General features: G+C 46.9%; 3 protein-coding genes across 3 annotated transcripts in view; 1 reads left to right on the forward strand and 2 right to left on the reverse strand.

Moving 5' to 3' along the window:
• Positions 1-16,143, reverse strand: part of RECQL5 (RecQ like helicase 5) — a 48,027-nt gene extending 31,884 nt beyond the window's left edge. Inside the window, exons 1-6 of the mRNA XM_061461976.1 lie at positions 16,013-16,143; positions 15,372-15,502; positions 12,129-12,250; positions 9,841-10,359; positions 1,976-2,081; positions 1,495-1,606 (exon numbers count right to left, since the gene is read on the reverse strand). Coding sequence (XP_061317960.1) covers positions 1,495-1,606; positions 1,976-2,081; positions 9,841-10,359; positions 12,129-12,250; positions 15,372-15,492 — 980 coding nt within the window. The 5' untranslated portion in view covers positions 15,493-15,502; positions 16,013-16,143. The remainder of the gene's footprint in view (positions 1-1,494; positions 1,607-1,975; positions 2,082-9,840; positions 10,360-12,128; positions 12,251-15,371; positions 15,503-16,012) is intronic.
• The window catches only part of ARHGAP44 (Rho GTPase activating protein 44), a 239,099-nt gene that overhangs the window by 173,519 nt on the left and 45,450 nt on the right, over positions 1-20,130 (reverse strand). The window lies entirely within an intron of this gene.
• The window catches only part of SAP30BP (SAP30 binding protein), a 31,547-nt gene continuing 27,515 nt past the window's right edge, over positions 16,099-20,130 (forward strand). Inside the window, 4 exon segments of the mRNA XM_061461971.1 lie at positions 16,099-16,182; positions 16,185-16,320; positions 16,442-16,551; positions 19,578-19,625. Coding sequence (XP_061317955.1) covers positions 16,114-16,182; positions 16,185-16,320; positions 16,442-16,551; positions 19,578-19,625 — 363 coding nt within the window. The 5' untranslated portion in view covers positions 16,099-16,113.

A 20,130-nucleotide genomic window follows, 5' to 3' on the forward strand; every position in this document is an offset into this window, starting at 1 on the left:
TCCCAGCCTGCCTCCAATCCAGCATGTCCCAGGGGCAGGTATGACACAAAAAGGTGTGGCAAAAGAGTAAAGGACAAAAGCAGGCAAACATGTTTGAAGAAACACAAACACTCCAGAACAGGCCAGGCAAGGAGCATCAGAGCCCTACACATTTAATCCCCATCAGAAAGTTTACTGAAGCAATTGATAATCTCAAGCAAAACTGAATTAACAGAAAGGAGCTGATTCCATCACAAAAAGAGACACCACCCATTTTCCCTTTTGTGCGGAAAAGTCACCTCCAGAAGTTGTCAGACCTGATCTTAGTTGATATATGTATGATTGCTCAGAACTCTGCCAACAGAAGGCTAAGCAGCAGTTGCTTGTTGCCTAGGCTCAGGTATAATATCCTTTAAACTATTAAAAAAACATCCTGTAAAAAGGCATTTTAATTGCATTCCTTGGCAACTAACCAGATTATAAGCATGTTTCAGCTACATTTCACTCTCAACCAGCCCTATGTATTTCAGTTACTCTGCTTTTTCTAACAGCCACTCTCCTGAACAGGGCAAGGTGGCTTCACCGGGTCATTAATTCATGCTACTGTCCTAGTAAACTTCTCATTTCTCTCTTGGGTCACACGCATCAAGCAGCAAAAGTCTGTCACTGCTATGCGATCTTGTTGCCTGGCAACACAGGGACACAGAAGGATGGCACAATTTTGAACTGCTGCGACTGTCTCACTGCTGTCCTGCCCCTCTCTCACAGCATTCAGAGCAATCACTTTATGTGGATTTCAGAGTAAAGATCAGGTCTGTGTGGGGCATTGAGTGAGCTGCACCTGAATTACCCTCTGCTAAGTGATCACAGATCACAATGCCAACTCAGCACAGCCATAGTGCAGTAGAGGAATTCTAGCAACACAGAGCGATTATGGTGACAGAAGTCCCAGAGGAACAGCTGTTGAAACCATGTGCAAAGTTTTATCCTTGGACTAGAGCTGTATTTTGATACGGTTATTGCCATTTGTGAACTGCTTTATTCTTCCCCCCATTGCACTGCAAAAGGAGATGTCTAAAAAAGAGTTGGCTCTGATCATTTCAATAGAGGGTGTATGAATTATTTCAGGTGCTCATATTCTTCCCACTGCTTTTTAACAGCAACTACTGCACTAAGAGAAGTGAAAGGGACAGCTGTGACTGCCTCAAGATGTCTTCTCTTGAAACCCTGGAGGGTATGGCAAAAAAAAAAAAAAATTCCTCCAGTTTTCTTGGTTCGGAAGATGACTGGCACAGAGGAGCTCTGTTGGCTTGTTCTTCATTTCTTTATAGAACCCTTCCAGGTTTGTTTTTACTGGTTCTAAGATAAAAACCATCCAGCTCTGTTCCTGTGGATTTAGCAAGTGTTCATCGGGCATTTGAATCGCATGTATCAGGTAACAGAGAGACTGAGGCTTTCCCTTCTCACTGCTCAGGTTTCAGACTCCGGCAGGGCACAACACTCAGCCTCACATACCTGACGTTGGCTTTGTCTACTCCCATTCCAAAACTGATGGTTGCAACAATTACAGGGATCTTCTCCTCCATCCACTCATTCTGGATTAAAGTCCTGTCAGCTGCCTTGAGTCCTGGGAAGGAAAAAAAAAGGGAAGAAAACAACAGGGAAAGAAAGAAATTAAATTCCTTCTCCATTCCCCCGTTCCAAGCCAACCCCTGACTGAGACAGCAGCAGCTGTTTCGATTCCAAAGAGAAAAATCCAATTCCTTCCTGGGATAAAAGCAATTATTATATTTAGGCTGTGCAAGATCCAACAAAACCAACAGCTCTGGAGTGAAAGGAATGCTGTCCTGTGGAAGACCCCAAACTTATCTTACATGAGCATCAGACACATTGCAGACCATGCCTAGAAAACTGCTTCCTAGATAGCCCCAACCCAGGCCTTAAGGATTGTACAGTTCTACCACCTATTGAGAGACGCAGATGCAGCTTCCTGTACCTGCATGATAAGCCTTGGCTTTCACTCCTCGGTAGCTCAGCTCAGTAGCCAGCTGGTCACACATATCCCGCATCCTGCAGTACACAATGCCACAACCGGAGTACACCTGGGCAGACAGGAGAGAAAGTCCACACAGCCTGAAGCCAATCAACAAAGCTGCAGTATTAGGATGGCAGAGACAGGAGGAATGTCCAAAGCTCATCTCTTTACAAGCTGATTCCCTGGCAACTGAAAATACTATGTCAGCACAAAAGTATATCAAAGAGAAAGACAGTTTCCTTACAAGTCCTACAAGTCCCAACATCAACCAAATCTGCTCCCTCAATCCTCTCCCAGTAGACACAAGGTAAGAAGCAGTCTCCCTCTGCTGTCCAAATAAACACAGGTGCAGAGGCTACAACCGAATAGCTGAGAGTTATTTTGGGAATTAATGTCAGAGCAGGAAATTCAACACGACATTCAAATGCTCCTGTTCATCCTCACTGTTGTGGTTTAAACCCTAGCCAGACAGCTTGTTCACTCACTCCCAGTGAGTGGTGCCGGGCTGAGAGAAATCGAGCCCCCCCCCACCCCGGGGCTCTCCCCTTCCCTGCTCCCAGAGGAACAGGGAGGAGGATCGAAAGAGTGCAACTCCCACGGGTTGAGACAAGAACAGTCCAGCAACCAATGTACAACACAAATCACCACCGCTACCACCATCACCAACAATGATAAGAGAAAAAATAACAAGGGAAGAGAATACAATACCACCAGCCAACAAACGAGTACGACCCAGAAGCCCGTGTCCTTTCGGGTAACTCCCAGCTACCCCTCACCCCGGGCATGACGTGCTGTGGTATGGAATACCTCCCTGGCCAGCCTGGGCCAGGCGCCCTGTCCTGGCTTCCTCCTGGCTTCCCCCCCTCCCTGGCAGAGCATGAGCCTCACAAAGTCCTTGGTCAGGGTAAACATAACTGAGCAACAACTGAAAACATCGGTATCACCAGCACTGTTCCCAGGCTGGAAGCCAAAACACAACACTGCACCAGCTACCACGAAGCAGAAACATGGCTGCTACTGCTGAACCCAGGACATTATCCACCCCTTATTCCATGCCATTCACGTCATGCTCAGATCCCACATTTTCAATACACCATCGCTCTCCCATATATATACATCCATATAAACACAGACCAAGAGAAAGAGATCATTTTCTTAGTGCATGGACCAATCCCTATAATGCTGCCAAGTCCATTCGGTCCATGATGTCAGGTTCCATCTCTTGTAACAATCTTTCAGGGCAGGAAAGGCTGTGTGCAGTATTGGATCGTTGCCTGCTGATGCTGGTCGTTCCTTTACTGCAGAACTCATCAGGTTCTATCAAAGTTCATTCTCTGTTGGGATGATGGTTGGAGGGAAGTCAGGGCTAGTCCCTGGTGACCTGGGGACATCTAGTTGATGGGCTATAAAAGTATTACACAGCAGGCAACAGCATACAATTAAGTTCATTGGCTGTTTTCCCCTAAAATCAAATCCCCTTGAGGTATACATTGGACTTCCCCATCTTCCCGCATTACCCACCAAGTATATCCAGGCTCCTGAGCAAAAGCAATCCCACGAGTGGGTTTGCCTTTACCTGAAGCAGGAATAACCCAGACTGTCTTCCCCAGCAAATTCTTTATATGCACCACGGGAACTTTGTCCCCCTCTACAATATGTAAAAGTTCTGACTGGGCTGAGCTAGCCCTGTTGGCAGATCCTCTGGTGTTGACCAACCAGGTGGCCTTTGGTAAGTGTGTATCCCAATGTTTGAAAGTTCCCCCACCCATTGCTCTCAGTGTAGTTTTTAACAGCCCATTGTACCGTTCGATTTTCCCAGAGGCTGGTGCATGGTAGGGGATGTGATATACCCACTCAATGCCATGCTCTTTGGCCCAAATATCTATAAGGTTATTCCGGAAATGAGTCCCGTTGTCTGACTCAATTCTCTCTGGGGGCCGTGTCGCACAAAATCTGTTTCTCAAGGCCCAGGATAGTGTTCCGGGCAGTGGCATGGGGCACAGCGTATGTTTCCAGCCACCCGGTGGTTGCTTCCACCATGGGAAGCACATGGCGCTTGCCTTGGCGGGCTGTCCGGCAGTGTGATATAGTCAATCTGCCAGGCTTCCCCATATTTATACTTCAACCATCGTCCTCCATACCAAAGAGGCTTTAACCGCTTGGCTTGTTTAATCGCAGCATGTTTCACACTCATGAATAACCTGGCCAATAGTGTCCATTGTTATGTCCACCCCTCGATCACTGGCCCATCTGTATGTTGCATCTCTGCCCTGATGGCCTGAAGTGTCATGGGCCCACCAGGCCAAAAATAATTCACCTTTATGTTGCCAATCTAAGTCCATCTGAGCCGCTTCAATCTTAGCCACTTTATCCACTTGTTGGTTGTTCTGGCGTTCCTCAGTGGCCTGACTCTTGGGTACATGGGCATCTACATGACGTACCTTCACCACCAGGTTCTGCACCCGGGCAGCGATATCTTTCCACAGTGCAGCAGCCCAGATGGGTTTACTTCTGCGTTGCCAGTTGCTCTGCTTCCATTGCTTCAACCACCCCCACAGGGCATTTGCCACCATCCATGAGTCAGCTTAGAAATAAAGTACCGCTCACTGTTCTCGTTCAGCAATGTCCAGGGCCAGCTGGATGGCTTTCACCTCAGCAAACTGACTTGATTCACCCTCTCCTTCAGCAGTTTCTGCAACTTGTCGTCCAGGACTCCATACAGCTGCCTTCCATCTCCGATGCTTTCCCACAATACGGCAGGACCCATCAGTAAACAAGGCATACTGCTTTTCACTTTCTGGCAGTTTATTATATGGTGGGGCCTCTTCAGCACGCACCACCTCCTCCTTTGGTGACATTCCGAAATCTTTGCCCTCTGGCCAGCCCATGATGACTTCTAGAATGCCTGGATGACTGAGATTTCCTATTGGAGTTCGTTGTGTAATTAGTGCAGCCCATTTACTCCATGTAGCATCAGTTGCATGATGTGTAGAGGAGACCCTGCCTTTGAACATCCAGCCCAGCACGGGCAACCGGGGTACCAGGAGGAGCTGTGCTTCAGTGCCAATCACTTCCGAAGCAGCTCGAACCCCTTCATAGGCTGCCAGTATCTCTTTCTCAGTTGGGGTATAGCTGGCCTCAGATCCTTTGTATTCCCGACTCCAAAACCCAAGGTGTCGACCTTGAGTCTCCCCTGAGCTTTCTGCCAGAGGCTCCAGGTAGGACCATTCTCTCCAGCTGCAGTGTACAGTACATTTTTTACATCTGGCCCGGTCCGGACTGGTCCAAGGGCTACTGCATGAACTATCTCGTGTTTAACTTGCTCAAAGGCTTGTTGTTGCTCAGGGCCCCATTTAAAATCATTCTTCTTCCGGGTCACATGATAGAGAGGGCTTACAATCGAACTGTAATTTGGGATGTGCATTCTCCAGAACCCCACAGCACCCAAGAAAGCTTGCGTTTCTTTCTTATTAGTTGGTGGAGACACTGCTGTTATCTTGTTGATGACATCTGTGGGGATCTGTCTACATCCATCTTGCCACTTTATACCCCAAAACTGAATCTCCTGTGCAGGTCCCTTGACCTTACTCTGTTTTATGGCAAAATTGGCTTTCAGCAGGATTTGGATTATTTTCCTCCCTTTCTCAAAGACTTCTTCTGCTGTATTGCCCTACACAATAATGTCATCAGTGTCTTGCAGGTGTTCTGGAGCTTGCCCCCGTTCCAGTGCAGTCTGGATCAGTCCATGGCAAATGGTAGGGCTGTGTTTTCACCCCTGGGGCAGTCGGTTCCAAGTGAACTGGACATCCCTCCAAGTAAAAGCAAACTGTGGCCTGCACTCTGCTGCCAAAGGAATTGAGAAAAATGCATTGGCAATATCAATCGTGGCATACCACTTGGCTGCCTTTGACTCTAGTTCATACTGAAGTTCTAGCATGTCCGGTACAGCAGCACTCAACGGTGGTGTGACTTCATTCAGGCGATGATAGTCTATTGTTAGTCTCCATTCTCCATTAGACTTTTGCACTGGCCATATGGGGCTATTAAAGGGCGAGCGGGTCCTGCTGATCACCCCCCGACTCTCCAGTCTACGGATCAGCTGATGGATGGGAATCAGGGAGTCTCGGTTGGTGCGATATTGCCGCCGGTGCACTGCTGTGGTCGCAATTGGCACTTGTTGTTCTTTGACTTTCAGCAACCCCACAACAGAAGGATCCTCTGAGAGACCAGGCAAGGTGGACAGCTGCTCAATTTCCTCAGTCTCCAAAGCAGCAATACCAAAAGCCCATTGGTACCCTTTTGGGTCTTTGAAGTACCCCCTCTTGAGGTAGTCTATGCCGAGGATGCATGGAGCCTCTGGACCAGTCACAATAGGGTTCTTTTGCCATTCCCTCCCAGTCAGGCTGATTTCAGCCTCCAGCACAGTCAACTCTTGGGATCCTCCTATCACTCCAGAAATATAGATGGGTTCCACCCCTTGACAGCTTGATGGCATCAGGGTACACTGTGCACTGGTATCTACTAGAGCCTTATACTTCTGTAGGACTGATGTGCCAGGCCATCTGATCCACACAGTCCAGTAAATCCAATTGTCCCCTACCCCCCCCTCACAGCATTGGACACTTAAGTCGTGGTGAAAGGGATTATTCTTTGTTATTACAGGAGCTGGAGTAAAATCAGCTCTTCCACTCCATCTGGGAAACTGCTCACCAGAGACTGAAGCCGTAGCTCTCATGGGACGATCAGTCTTGGCCCTTGATTCCCTCTTCAATTCACTCACCCGTTCCTCCAAAGCTGAAGTAGGTTTTCCATCCCACTTTGTCATGTCTTCTCCGTGATCCAGCAGGTAAAACCATAGGGTACCCCGTGGCGTATACCTCCTGTATCTCCTCTCTTGAACAATAGGACGCTTTTTGTTAATAGCTGAGACGTGTGTTGGTACACGTGAGGAGCTGGATAAATCAGATACATCGTCCCTCAATTGTTTGAGGTCCTGGGACAGTTTTTCCACAGCTGAGATGATGGAAGGGTGAGATTGTTTTCGAACTCTCGGAGTTTATGAACCATTTCATCCACTGTTACTGGTACTATGTCATTCCAGGTCACTGTTGCCAATGAATGGGCATATGATGACGGTGCATTCCGTGTAAGTTTTAGCCACATGGGTCGTGTACATTCAACTTCATCTGGATCTATGGGTGTAGCCCTGTTATTTGGCTTGATGTGATAGATCATTTCTACGATGGCTGATTCCCTCAGAGACTGGATGCTTTTGTCGATAGTAGTCCACTTGGCCGAACAACTCATCGTCCTTGTATGGAAACCTTTCTTTCACAGCTGCCAAGAGCCTCCTCCAAAGACTGAGGGACTTTTTCTCTCTTGCAATTGCTGTGTCAATTCCCCCTTCTCTAGCAAGTGATCCCAGCTGCTTGGCTTCTGTATCTTCTAGTTCGTGACCATTGACCCCATTGTCCCAGCATCAGAGTAACCAGGTGATGATGTGCTCCCCTGGTGACGGGTAAAATCTTTTTGCATATTTCGTAGCTTGGTTGAGGTTCGAGGTCGAGAAGTTACCTCTTCTTCTTCATCATGTGATGATGACTCCTGATCAGATGCTAGACCTGGTGGTGAACACATTGTTTTTTCATCTCGCTTCACCCTTCTTGCCTCTTTTTCGCTTTTTCTCTTGCGTACAGGGGTAACCGATATTGGTACGAATTGGTCCTCTGGTTTGGCTGCAGTGCTTATCACTGTGGTTTGAGTAGCGACTGTACTTGTTGCTGGGGGTGTTGTAGCTGCTGTGCTTGGAGCTGGGGTAACTGCACTGTCTGTTGCAGTCAAAGTTTGAGCAGCTGCTGCACTTGCCACTGGGGTAGCTGTGCTGTTCATTGCAGCCAAAGTTTGAGTAGCGACTGTACTTGTCACTGGGGGTGGTGAAGCTGCTGTGCTTGGAGCTGGAGTAGCTGCGCTGACTGTTGCTTTGCCCTCAGATCCACTGACATTCTTTTCCTTTTGAAGGTGCTGGATAGTGTTGAACAAGGCCCTGTAAGCATAGGCCAAGCCCCAGCACGTTGCCATGATTTGTCCATCTCTGGTATGGCCAGAATGACCACACACCTCATTTAAGTGTTTTACTAATTCTTCTGGATTTTGCAGTTGTTCGGTGGTGAAATTCCAAAGTACTGGAGGGGCCCACTGACCTAGATACTTGCCCATACTATCCCACACACCCTGCCACTCATGACTGTCCAGCCTCAGGGAAAATCTCTTGGTCCTCCTACATTGACGTTTGACCCCAGACAAGACCCAAACCTGACATTGATGTTTGACCCCAGACAAGACCCAAACCTGACTCTGCTTAATTCTTGAAATCAGCCGTGGGCAAAACACACTCTGTATGCTTGCTAGCATGGTGATCCCCATCACGATCAGCAAACAAGTCTCAACAGCATTAAAAGGCCATTCAAAAACTTCAAAACTCTCAAATGTAAATGGTCTGGGGGGAGGACTGGGAGGGTAAAAGGGTGTCTCCTTCACAGGTTGAGCACCTGAGAAGGAGAAAAAAGATGTGTAATTGCTAAGCACTTCTATTACATACCTCCCAAAGTATAAAGGTGGTGACCACACTGGGAACATAAGCCAGATCAGTTTCATGATCAATGATTCTATTGTATTACAAGTCATTACCATAAAGTACAATGAGACAAAAACCTTAGCCCAAGCCCCACACTTGAAAAACACTAATACAGCAAATACCGGATGGAAGTAAGATACAATATACTGAAACTGTGAGATCAAGAGGAACAACCTTGAGAGCCAATAAATCAGCATTGTGACGAGTGACTATTAATCTGGACAGATCTGTTGTTATATCAAACCCTTGAGCCCTACATTGGGTGCCAAAAGAACTGTCGTGGTTTAAACCCTAGCCAGACAGCTTGTTCACTCACTCCCAGTGAGTGGTGCTGGGCTGAGAGAAATCAAGCCCCCCCCCCGCCCTGGGGCTCTCCCTTCCCCGCTCCCAGAGGAACAGGGAGGAGGATCAAAAGAGTGCAGCTCCCACGGGTTGAGACAAGAACAGTCCAGCAACCAATGTACAACACAAATCACCACCACCGACAACAATGACAATAAAAAATAACAAGGGAAGAGAATACAATACCACCGGCCAAGAAACAAGTACGACCCAGAAGCCCGTGTCCTTCCAGGTAACTCCCAGCTACCCCTCACCCTGGGCATGACATGCTGTGGTATGGAATACCTCCCTGGCCAGCCCGGGCCAGGCGCCCCATCCCTGCTTCCTCCCGGCTTACCCCCTCCCTGGCAGAGCATGAGCCTCACAAAGTCCTTGGTCAGGGTAAACACCACTTAGCAACAACCGAAAACATCGGTATCACCAGCACTGTTCCCAGGCTGGAAGCCAAAACACAACACTGCACCAGCTATCACGAAGGAGAAAAATGACTGCTACTGCTGAACCCAGCACACTCACCATAGTAGACGAGCAGAACACAAACATACAATAATTGCCTGGGTCACAACAAATCAAGACAAATGCTTGCTGCATATTCCTAATCTACTTTCTTGTAAGCAACCCCTTTCTGAGGACACCTCTGAAAGGAACGCAGCCTTCACATTCTAGTTATCTTAGAGGAACTAAAAACCATATGTGACCACTTTTTGAGAAACTAGAACATACACATGGGCACCCTCCTTCCAGGGACCTCCTCCTCCCCTGCCACAGACCTGCCAGGGCCGTAACAAGGTCAGTGACTATCAAGGTAGATTTTTTCAGTTTAGCCTTCTTCCTTAAATGTAAAACCTACCCCAGTGGTGTTTGTCACTTCAAGTGCCTTCAGACAGAAATCCTTCAAGTTGGCGTACGGATCGGTCAAGAGCTCTTTGAACTGCACATCATAGAACAAGTTAGATCTGAAGCAAGGGGTCTTAAATGTGGAAAGTGGCTGCTTTAGCTTGAGCACTGCCACAATGTCCTCCTGGACCTGCTTGGTGGCAGTAGCTGTCAAGGCAACACATGGCGTATTGGGTATGCGAGTGCGCAAGGTGCCCAGCCGGAGGTAGTCAGGTCGGAAATTATGTCCCCACTGGGAAACGCAGTGTGCTTCGTCAATTACCAAGTAGGACAAGAGCTTTCGGGACACCAGAGAGTTCAGTGTAGGTTGGAAGGAGGAGGCAGCTGCCATCTCTGGGGTGATGTACAGGAGCTTTACTTGAGGCTTCTCACTTGTTAAGTCAGCCAGGATAGTCTTCTTTTCCTGGGCAGAAAGCTTGGAGTTCAGAGAGCAGGCTTTGATCTTCAGAGCCAGCAGGTGATCCACTTGATCCTAGAGTAAATATAAAATGAAAATTAATTTAAAAGCAAATGGAAATAAAGAGTCATCAGCACAAGACCATCACCCAGGTGAGGTCCCAGCTTTCACCTCCAGGATCAAGTCTCACGACAACATACACCTACAGTCTGGGTATTTATAACTTTAACTCTAGATGCCTTTATCTGCAGCTGTGAGCATATCCATCCAACTGCAGTTTTGTGCCTCCATTCCCTTTAAGACAGCCTTTTTGCTGTTAGGGAACACCAGGAGGGATCTATGCAAATAACTCATTACAACCCGAAGCATGCTGAAACAAGCCACCAGTACAAACAAGTTGTCGGAGGTGGAAAATGAATGTGACCACCCTACAATAACAGAGTGCATTTCACACCAAAGTAACAACAGGATGTCATAAAAACAGCTGAGATAGGACAAAATACAAGGATCACACAAATCACTGCAACAGAACCAAGTTTGCTGATGAGAATCATGCCAGGAAAACCAGTAAGAAAACACGGCATCACATCCAAACACTGGCCATACAAATTCACCTCCCCATCCCTACACTAAGCTGTTTACTCACACTTGACCAGCACATAACATTTCAGAACATATGAATAGTCCTGAAAAACAGGGACCTTATTATTTCACTCAATAACTGGTTTCAGTGATCGATTTCACATACACTGTTCACAAAGTCAGCTCTCAGGCTAACATGAACTTCCCAGACTAAGCTCTTGAAGTCTGGCTACACTGAAATATATCATCATCATTTCAGGCATAGCCACCCTATCTTGATGAGAAGACCTCTGAAGGTTCATCCAGCTCTGTTCCATAACTCACTGTGCTCATCTCAACCTGTTTATCACTGTGACACATTTGGCTTCACCTGCAAATCTTAGCAACAGCAATTATTTTAACCTCCATTTCACTAATAAAATATTGCCTGTGCTAGAGTTTAATCAGAAATCCTCACACTTGGAGGAAATTCACTATTTATAACACCTTCTGAGATGTATCTCTAAGCCTGCTTTTAATGTGCTAATGCACATTGAGACTGCAAAGGAGTTAAAAAAAAAAATCCACAAAACACAGACCAGCAGCCCACCACACCAGGTTATCATGCAATGCTAACAGATGCTTTACAGAAGTCTAAGCAATGCTACAGCTGCTATTATAGGGAAGTGTGTCTCCCAACAGGTGATGAAAAAGTAGAAAAGGTAAAATACAGGTTAAAAAAGATCCACAGATGTGAGTGCTCAAGGAGCAGCTCTGCTAAACCAGCTTCTTCCCACAATAGAAAGACTGTCTGCAACAGAAAGACATTTTGGTGAAGAATAAATTGTGCCTTCAAAGGCAACTTCATCATTCCTGGAGTTTTTACTTTATAAGTAAAACGGCAGTTCTGTTCTGGGGAAAGATCCAGTTTGGTCAGTTTGAGGTACTCTGCTGCTTCTGTATAGCACAGCAGAGGTAAAAGACAACTGGAGAAAATGAAGAAAGCCTCAATTATAAAAACTACTAGATTATTAAAGAAGAGAAACATCCATTTAGAAAATTGCATATTATCATACCAGAGTTACTCTGCTCTGCAGCTAAGTTGCAGTCTCTTCACCTATCACCAGGCTAAGGAAACATCAAGAGATATTTCAAGACATCAAGAGAATCTGGAGGAAGGCCTATAGCAGAGACTCGTGGACAGAAAGACAAGAGGTAGCTGTGCCTCCAGTCTCCCGACCCCATTCACTGACATTTTTCTGCAGCTAACAGGAGACAGTTACCTGAATCAGTGCAATCAGAGGTGAAATGACAATGGTGATGCCCACTGCCAGAACTGCAGGAAGTTGGTAGCACAACGATTTCCCTGCCCCTGTGGGCATGCATACAAAGACATCCTTCTCACCTGCAAAGAAAACAGAAGAAAGCTCAAGGCTACTGAGTGGTGGTGAGCTCCCAGGACTCTGACTGGAGGGGTGGGCAGAAGGGCTTTTAATCTGAGAAACAGCATATGTATGCATGTACCATACCAAAAAAAAAGACATTTAATTTCACTTAATTTTCTAAAAGCACAGCAATAATTTGCATGCCTGCAATGGTTTCCTTCAAAGAATCTCTGATTGCTTTGCAAACATTTAGAAACAGCCTTAGAAAAGTAACAGAAGATATACAGAAACCAAGATAAGGAGAAGTTAAACAAGTTATTCATGTTAATTCTCTTCCAGATGAGCTGCTTTGACTCATCTTACAGACCTGCAGTTATCTAATTACCAGTCCCATGACAGATCTTTACTACAACCTCTTAAAGCTTATCCCAGAAACATACCACATAAGGAAATAAAGGCTGGAAATTTCAACCATGTAGATAATATAATGTGGCTAGTAACTGTCACTGTGCTAAGCAGTATCCACCTGAAATCACAAAGATGCCAGCACATGCAACATTAATAGACAGGGACACACTGCTGACAGAGCACCACTTTTGGGCAGGCTGCTGTCAACAGCATGTCTGCAGAGCTGCTGGCAATAGATGAAAACTAAGTATATCCTGAGTTCTGAGTTTAACACTGTTCTGATTTGCACTGTGGGACCTGTCAGGGGAGCTGAGGGTTGGCAGCAGGGTTGGCACATATGAGCTGCCTGTCCAACCAGCAGTGGTATTGTCCTGGGTTTAGCAGTAGCAGTCAATTCTTCTCCTTCTTGGTAGCTGGTGTAGTGTTGTGTTTTGACTTTCAGCCTGGGAACAGTGCCGATAACACCGATGTTTTTAGTTGTTGCTAAGTAAGGTTTACCCTGACCAAGGACTTTGTGAGGCTCATGCTCTGCTAGGGAGGAGGGGAAGCCGGGAGGAAGCAGAGACAGGACACCTGACCCAAGCTGGCCAGGGAGGTATTCCATACCACAGCACGTCATGCCCGGGGTGAGGGGTAGCTGGGAGTTACCCAGAAGGACACGGGGTTTTCGGGGTCAGACTCATTTTTCGGTGGGTGGTATCATATTCTCTTCCCTTGTTATTTTCTCTTGTCATTGTTGTCATTGGTGGTAGCGGTGGTGATTTGTGTTGTACATTGGTTGCTGGACTGCTCTTGTCTCAACCCGTGGGAGTTGCATTCTTTCGATTCTCCTCCCCATACCTACAGGAGCGGGGAAGGGGGGGGAAGGAAAGAAAGAGGGAGGAAAAGCGGGGGGGAGTGAGTGAATGAGCTGGCTGGCTGGGTTTAAACCACGACAGTTCTTTTAAAAAAAGAACTGGACTGAGAGGGTAAAAGAATGTCTCTTTCACAGGCTGACCACGTGAGAAGGAGAAAAAAGATGTGTAATTGCTAAGCACTTCTATTATATACTTCCCAAAGTATAAAGGTGGTGACCACACTGGGAACATAAGCCAGATCAGTTTCACGATCAATGATTCTATTGTATTACAAGTCATTACCATAAAGTACAATGAGACAAGAACCTTAGCCCAAGCCCCACACTTGAAAAACACTAATATAGCAAATACCGGCTCGAACTAAGGTATGATATACTGAAACTGTGAGATCAAGAGGAACAGCTTTGAGAGCCAATAAATCAGCATTGTGATGAGTGACTATTAATCCGGACAGATCTGTTGTTATCTCAACCCTTCGTGCCCCATGTTGGGCACCAAAAAGAACTGTCGTGGTTTAAACCCAGCCAGATAGCTCGTTCACTCATTCCCCTCCCTTTTCCTCCCTCTTTCTTTCCTTCCCCCTCCCCCCCCTTCCCCACTCCCGGAGGTATGGTGAGGAGAATTGAAAGAATGCAACTCCCACGGGTTGGGACAAGAACAGTCCAGCAACCAATGTACAACACAAATCACCACCGCTACCACCACCACCAACAGTGACAAGAGAAAATAACAAGGGAAGAGAACACAATACCACCTGCCAAAAAATGAGTCTGACCCCGAAGACCCCGTGTCCTTCCGGATAACTCCCAGCTACCCCTCACCCCGGGCATGACGTGCTGTGGTATAGAATACCTCTTTGGCTAGCTTGGGCCAGGTGTCCTGTCTCTGCTTCCTCCCGGCTTCCCCTCCTCCCTAGCAGAGCATGAGCCTCACAAAGTCCTTGGTCAGGGTAAACCTTACTTAGCAACAACTAAAAACATCGGTGTTATCGGCACTGTTCCCAGGCTGAAAGTCAAAACACAATGCTGCACCAGCTTACCAAGAAGGAGAAGAATTGACTGCTACTGCTAAACCCAGGACAGGTACATAGGTTGGTACATCAACACCAGCAAAATCATGTTTCTGATAATCACAGGCTAGTTGGGGTTGGAAGGGACCTTAAAGTTCCTCCAGCTCCAACCCCCTGCCATGGACAGGGACACCTTTCACTCAAACAGGTTGCTCCAATCCCAATCCAACCCGGCCTTCAGCACTGCCAGGGATGGGGCAGCCACAGCTTCTCTGGGCACCCTGTGGCAGGGCCTCAGCACCCTCACAGGGAAGAACTTCTGCCTAAGCGCTCATCTCAATCTCCCCTCTGGCAGTTTAAAACCATTCTCCCTTGTCCTGTCCCTTGCCAAAAGGCCACGATTCAGAGAACAATCATAAACTCTGCCAGGAAATAAAGTTTTCTACTGGTGTCATCTCTAACACAAGGACAGGTTGACTCTGAAAATGTGCACATGTAAATAGTTTTGACCTATAAATTTAAACAGTTTTAACCTTATCTGACCACAAGCATGCTGGTAGATGCCTCCAGAGGAAATGTCAACAATAGCACTTTAGCACTTCACATTTCCGGGTTGATGCACTAGTGGTGTTACAAATGCAAGGGAAAACAGGCAGCGCAGAGCCATGGTTGGAGAGCTGATGGGCAGCACAGGCTTGTGCTCTGTGCCACTGAAATGATTTCAGAGCAGAGGAGCGCTTGGAGGTCCTGCACAGTCCAGGTGATGTGTCTCCTCAAAACAAGCACGATACCAACTCGTGCAGGATCACCCCCACAAGAAGATGAAAAGGCAGACATGTTCCACATCTTTCTGATGCTGGGCCTCACCTCTCGCCACAGTCATAGTTGCGCTTTCCTGCAGGGAAGTCTTGAAGGACTCAAACCCGAAGACTCTTTGCAGTGCTTTTCGAACCCTGCCTTCCAGGCCTGGGGGAGCCTCACCACTCATCCTGGAGAAGCTGTGAACGGTGACAGAAACCAGAGCTAAAGCCCAGCACTGCCACCCTCCTCCGCCCACAGCCTGCCCCATCTGCAGCCGTTTGCGTGACTTCCCCCGTTTGCCCTGCCAGGCTCCTCTCTGCTTTGGAGGCCTCTCCCAAGAATGTCATCTAGGCCCCGCCAATGGAGGAAAGAAACCCCAATATGGTTTATTGTGGGACAACCACCCCCACAAGGTACCATGAGGTACAGCTGCAGGGCCATAGTGGTGGTGGGGCCTCACGGCCCCCCACACCCGCCCGCACCCGAAGCTACGGGGTGGGGTGAGGGCTGGTGTCGGAGAACAGCACCTCCTCTTTGCTGGCCTCCCACCTCCTTTTCCCAAGGGAATCCTTCCGCCCCCTCAGCGCCCCCTCACAACCAGACACCCCCACCCGCGCCCCAACCCCGCACACTTGATTAGGATCCGACAGCTGCTGTAGCGGCGCCGTGCGATGACGTCAGCCACTCCTTAAAGGGCCAGAGCTCACCTTTCCCCCTCCTCTCCCTGCCCTACCGCAGCCCCGCGCCGCCGCGCCCACCGGTTTGCGCCTCCCGCCGCGAGCGGACGCCGGAGCTCCCCCAGCTGAACATGAGGCCGCCTCAGGCGGAAGGAGGGCGGCGGTGCTACGGCGAGCGCGCCATCTCCGCCCGCCGGAAGTACGGCCTCGGAGGGGGTGGAAGATGGCGGCGGCTAAGCGGAGCGTCTTGTCGTCGTTGGCGGTTTACGCTGAGGATTCGGACCCGGAGTCGGACAGCGAGGCTGGGACGGCGGGAAGCGATGGGGGAGCGGCTACGGGTGAGGGCGGGGAGGGGGCTGGGGAAGGCGCCGGCCCGCCCCATTCCGCTGTAAAGTGAAGGCCTCGGTCGTTGCCCCTTGCCGCCTGCTCATTCCTCATGGTTTAACTTTTTCTCCGTAGGAGAGAAAGGAGGGCTGGTCTCAGTTGGGTACGGAGATGATGACTTCACCCGCCTGGATGGTGATGAGGACGGATATGAAGAAGAGGATGATGAGAACAGCAGGCAGTCAGTAAGTACCTCTGTGCTTCGAGAGCTTGCCCTGATGCCTTTCGTGCGTTGCAGAGGTTTATTTCTTTCTAAAGAAAGCCCCCGAGTTGCAACCCATAATGGAACCTCGAATACCTGACAGTGCGGGTGGGTTTCAGCACTGTCCAAATACTTTGTTCACTTTGCTTTCAAATAGAAAGCATTTGCTTTGAAACCTACCAGCAGCTTGGTGCAGTCTTTGTTGCCTGTTACTAACTGTGTTGATGACATTTGTCTCTTATGGGGAAAAAAGGCTGGAAAGAGTCAACAGCCACACCAAAATAAAATTGCTCTATAAGTGCAGTTAACATAGTATATGTCATATAGTATGATCTTTTAAGAGGAACACACTGGTGCATGGTTAGCTGGAGGATTGAAAAGAATAAAGTTCTGTGATTTTTTTAAAGATATTCTTTGGTGTGTAACTCAACCCACCCACTACATCAGGTTACCTTGATGTAACAGCATCCCATCTAGGTGTATGGCATGTGTTTAACGTCACCTAAATACTGAGATAACTGATGTATTGTGAGACAGGGCATGTACCTCTGCCTGCGAGTGCAGCGGTAACACATAAAAAGGTATATAATTCTGTCATGTGTCTGTAACAGCAAAACAGTAAGTCTGGGGAGGGTTCTTTTTTCCTCTCATTATCATTAAATTTTTTGCTTACCACCACATTAAGAATGTGTTATCTTGCCCCTGCTCTAGTTCTTTCCCCTACCATGTAGCTAGAAAATAACAGGTCTGTGGTATGATAACCTTTCCTCATTGAAATTTACTTCATTAGGTCGAAATTTACTTCATTAGGTTGGTCTCTTATGAGACACTCACTGTTTCTTCAATCTGTTTTCCAAAGTAGCAGACAAGAAGTTTGTCTCTTGTTCTTGCTTTTGGCTTTGTTCTGTTCCTAACTGGAGAAGGTGCAAGTGATAGCATTTGGGGGCTGCCCCTGGCATCTGGCTTAGCAAAGTAGTAAAACTTCTTTACGGCCTTAGAGATATTTTTTTACATCCCAAATTTCTAGACCCTTCTTCAATGAGACCACTTTAAAGAAAGTGGTAGGTGTGCTCAAGATCAGCTGTGTTTAGCTAGCATTGACAAATGGGCATGTAAATAGAGTAGCCTTTACTGCACACACAATTTTGAGTGCGAGTTGCAGTGTCCATTATCTAGGAGGTACAAGTTGCTGTTCAAGTAATGGCAGTCAATCGAGTCACTCGTTTTAGGCATTGGATCTTACGTGTATTTGTGGTTACTGTACAAATCTATGAAGGTTACATGGAGTGCCCTCCCTCTGGCTTGTTGCAGGAGAGCGAAGTTTGTTTTTTTTGCATTAAGTTTTCTTTGACCAGAATTGAGACCTTCCTTGATACTGCTTGCGCTGGTTGCTAATACTGGTTATGAGTTGTTTTTGGAAAGCAGTGGAAGTTGCACTCAGGTTGTCCTGGGCTTTTATCTAAACAACTGTATGTTTATATTATTTACCTTAACAGTGATTGAAAAGCCTGTCTTTTTCAGAGGCAGTTCTCAGCAATGTCTCTTTGTTGATAGTTGTTTCAGTGATATCCCTGCTAGGTTAGGAGGCCTGGGGAGCTGGTTTAGTTACCTGTCTATAACATGTATGGTTTGACCTATTGTTGCTTTGTTGAAAATGACTTTTATGTTTATAATATAGGTGGGACTGTGGAGGGGAGGGAAAGCTCATTTCTGATAAGCACCAAGTTACTTGATACTGTGGTTCTTTTCTAATTATAAGCTTATTGTTATTAAACTTTGACAGTTAAGTCTAAATTATTGGCGTAAGTGCATCTTTCAGAAAGGTAAGCTGGATAGTAGCTGAAGTGAAGGAGTTTGTCTCAGTGAGATAGGCATGTTAATTAGGGCAATTAAAACTTACCGGCATTATTGTGTGGTTAATCTGTAGCTTGCCTTGGCAGAACTTGCTCGTGGTCACGTGAGCACATTTCATTGTAAACTGCTCCTTTCAGTTGCATGTAATCATCACATTCTTCAACAAGGGGGGGGGGGGGTAGGAAAAAAAGCTGTAATACCAAGTTCTTGTTTTGGAGACAAAGTTGAAATCTGTGGCAAAGTTTGGAAGAAAAACTGTTCTGCTGAGTTGTGTGGGCATGAAAAATGTTTTCTGTTCCTCAGACTTGTTTTGAACCCAGAGTATGTATTCCTAGAAACACAGGTAGCTCTAGGTTTCCCAGTGAAGTAGCTCCTAGGGTAGTGGAACAGTAGGCTTAGCTAATATGTGGGACCAAAGCTGGAGCATGCTTCTCATGTGGTGTAGAATTTGACACAAGGCTGCATTCAGTATTTCAAGCTCTCACAGGGCAGAAATTTCTTGGTAGAAATAAAAATTGAGGTCTGTTACCCGAAACCAATAATGTTTGTCAGTGGTTCCCTTCTGTGCGAGCTCACATCATCTGCAAAGGAGGCTACAAGGGCACTATACAAAAGCCAAAGATGTGTTGTCTGCTGGCAGCACCCAATCCTTGGAACGTGGTGCTATGCCAGACCCTTGCCAAGCCTGCGTGTTTGGAGTGGCAGGCCTGCTGTGTCCTGTGTGTCTTGCTGCTGTGTGCTTGGGAGTATAATAGGTCTTGCAAATGCTGTTTTATCTGTAAGTACTACTAAATGGTGGGGACAAGCAGAAGAGACAGCATTATCAGATAATCAGATATGTTTTTCAACAGTTCTGTTGCTTCTTACTGTCTAGCTCTGAGCATTCAGGAGCAGCATGAGTTTTGCAGGGGACACCTGTTACTGATGCTTTTGCCTAAAAAAAACCAAACAAAAACCAGCCCACAACCCAAACAAACACTTCTTTCCTTGACTGTAGGACATGTTTTCTGGTCATGAGTGGGTGGGGTAAGACTGCCTTCTGTGGAAAGGGTCTTGGACAGCTGCTGGGCTGCTGAATGCCAGCCCTTTGCTGTAAGTGCAGTTACTTGCAAAGCCTGCTCTTTAAGCTTAATCCTGTAAATTCTTGTCTTGTAGGAAGATGACGATTCAGAGACTGAAAAACCTGAGGCTGGTGACCTAAAGGTATTTCAAAGTGTGGTGGTGTTGGGGGGGGGGAAGTTCAGTACAAGAAGAATAAGGCTTATCAGCATGGCTTGGTGTTCATTTGTGATCTTCTGTAGCTAGTTTCATAATTTCCTTTTTGTAGTTGTAATGTGTTTTTTTTGACTTCTGGCTTCTGCCAAAGGTAGTTAAGTAGTCAGGCTATGGGCTGAATCATGATAAAGATCTGCATTCGTGAACTTGGTCATCCTGTGCATTAGATCTGAGGTATGTTTTCTGACAGTATCTCATCTATTTTGCAGTGACCTGGGAGATGTAGTGTTCTGTACAGAATGCTCTTAGAACCAGTGTTTAGCCAGAATACTTTCTTTGTTTAAAACAACTTAATAAATGATGTTATGCTCCTAAAGGTCATGAAATGTGTCAGAATTGATTCATTTGTCTCCAGCTGCCTTTGTGTCATTCTGAGTGAAGCAATTTTCTAAAGGTGGTGTTTAAAGTTAAGGAAGTGAAATAAGATCTGTGG

This window comes from Pezoporus flaviventris, unplaced genomic scaffold (genome assembly GCF_033815535.1).
Source record: "Pezoporus flaviventris isolate CSIRO_AGI_PZ_B2104156 unplaced genomic scaffold, CSIRO_AGI_Pfla_v1 ptg000034l, whole genome shotgun sequence".
Taxonomy (NCBI): Eukaryota; Metazoa; Chordata; class Aves; order Psittaciformes; family Psittacidae; genus Pezoporus; species Pezoporus flaviventris.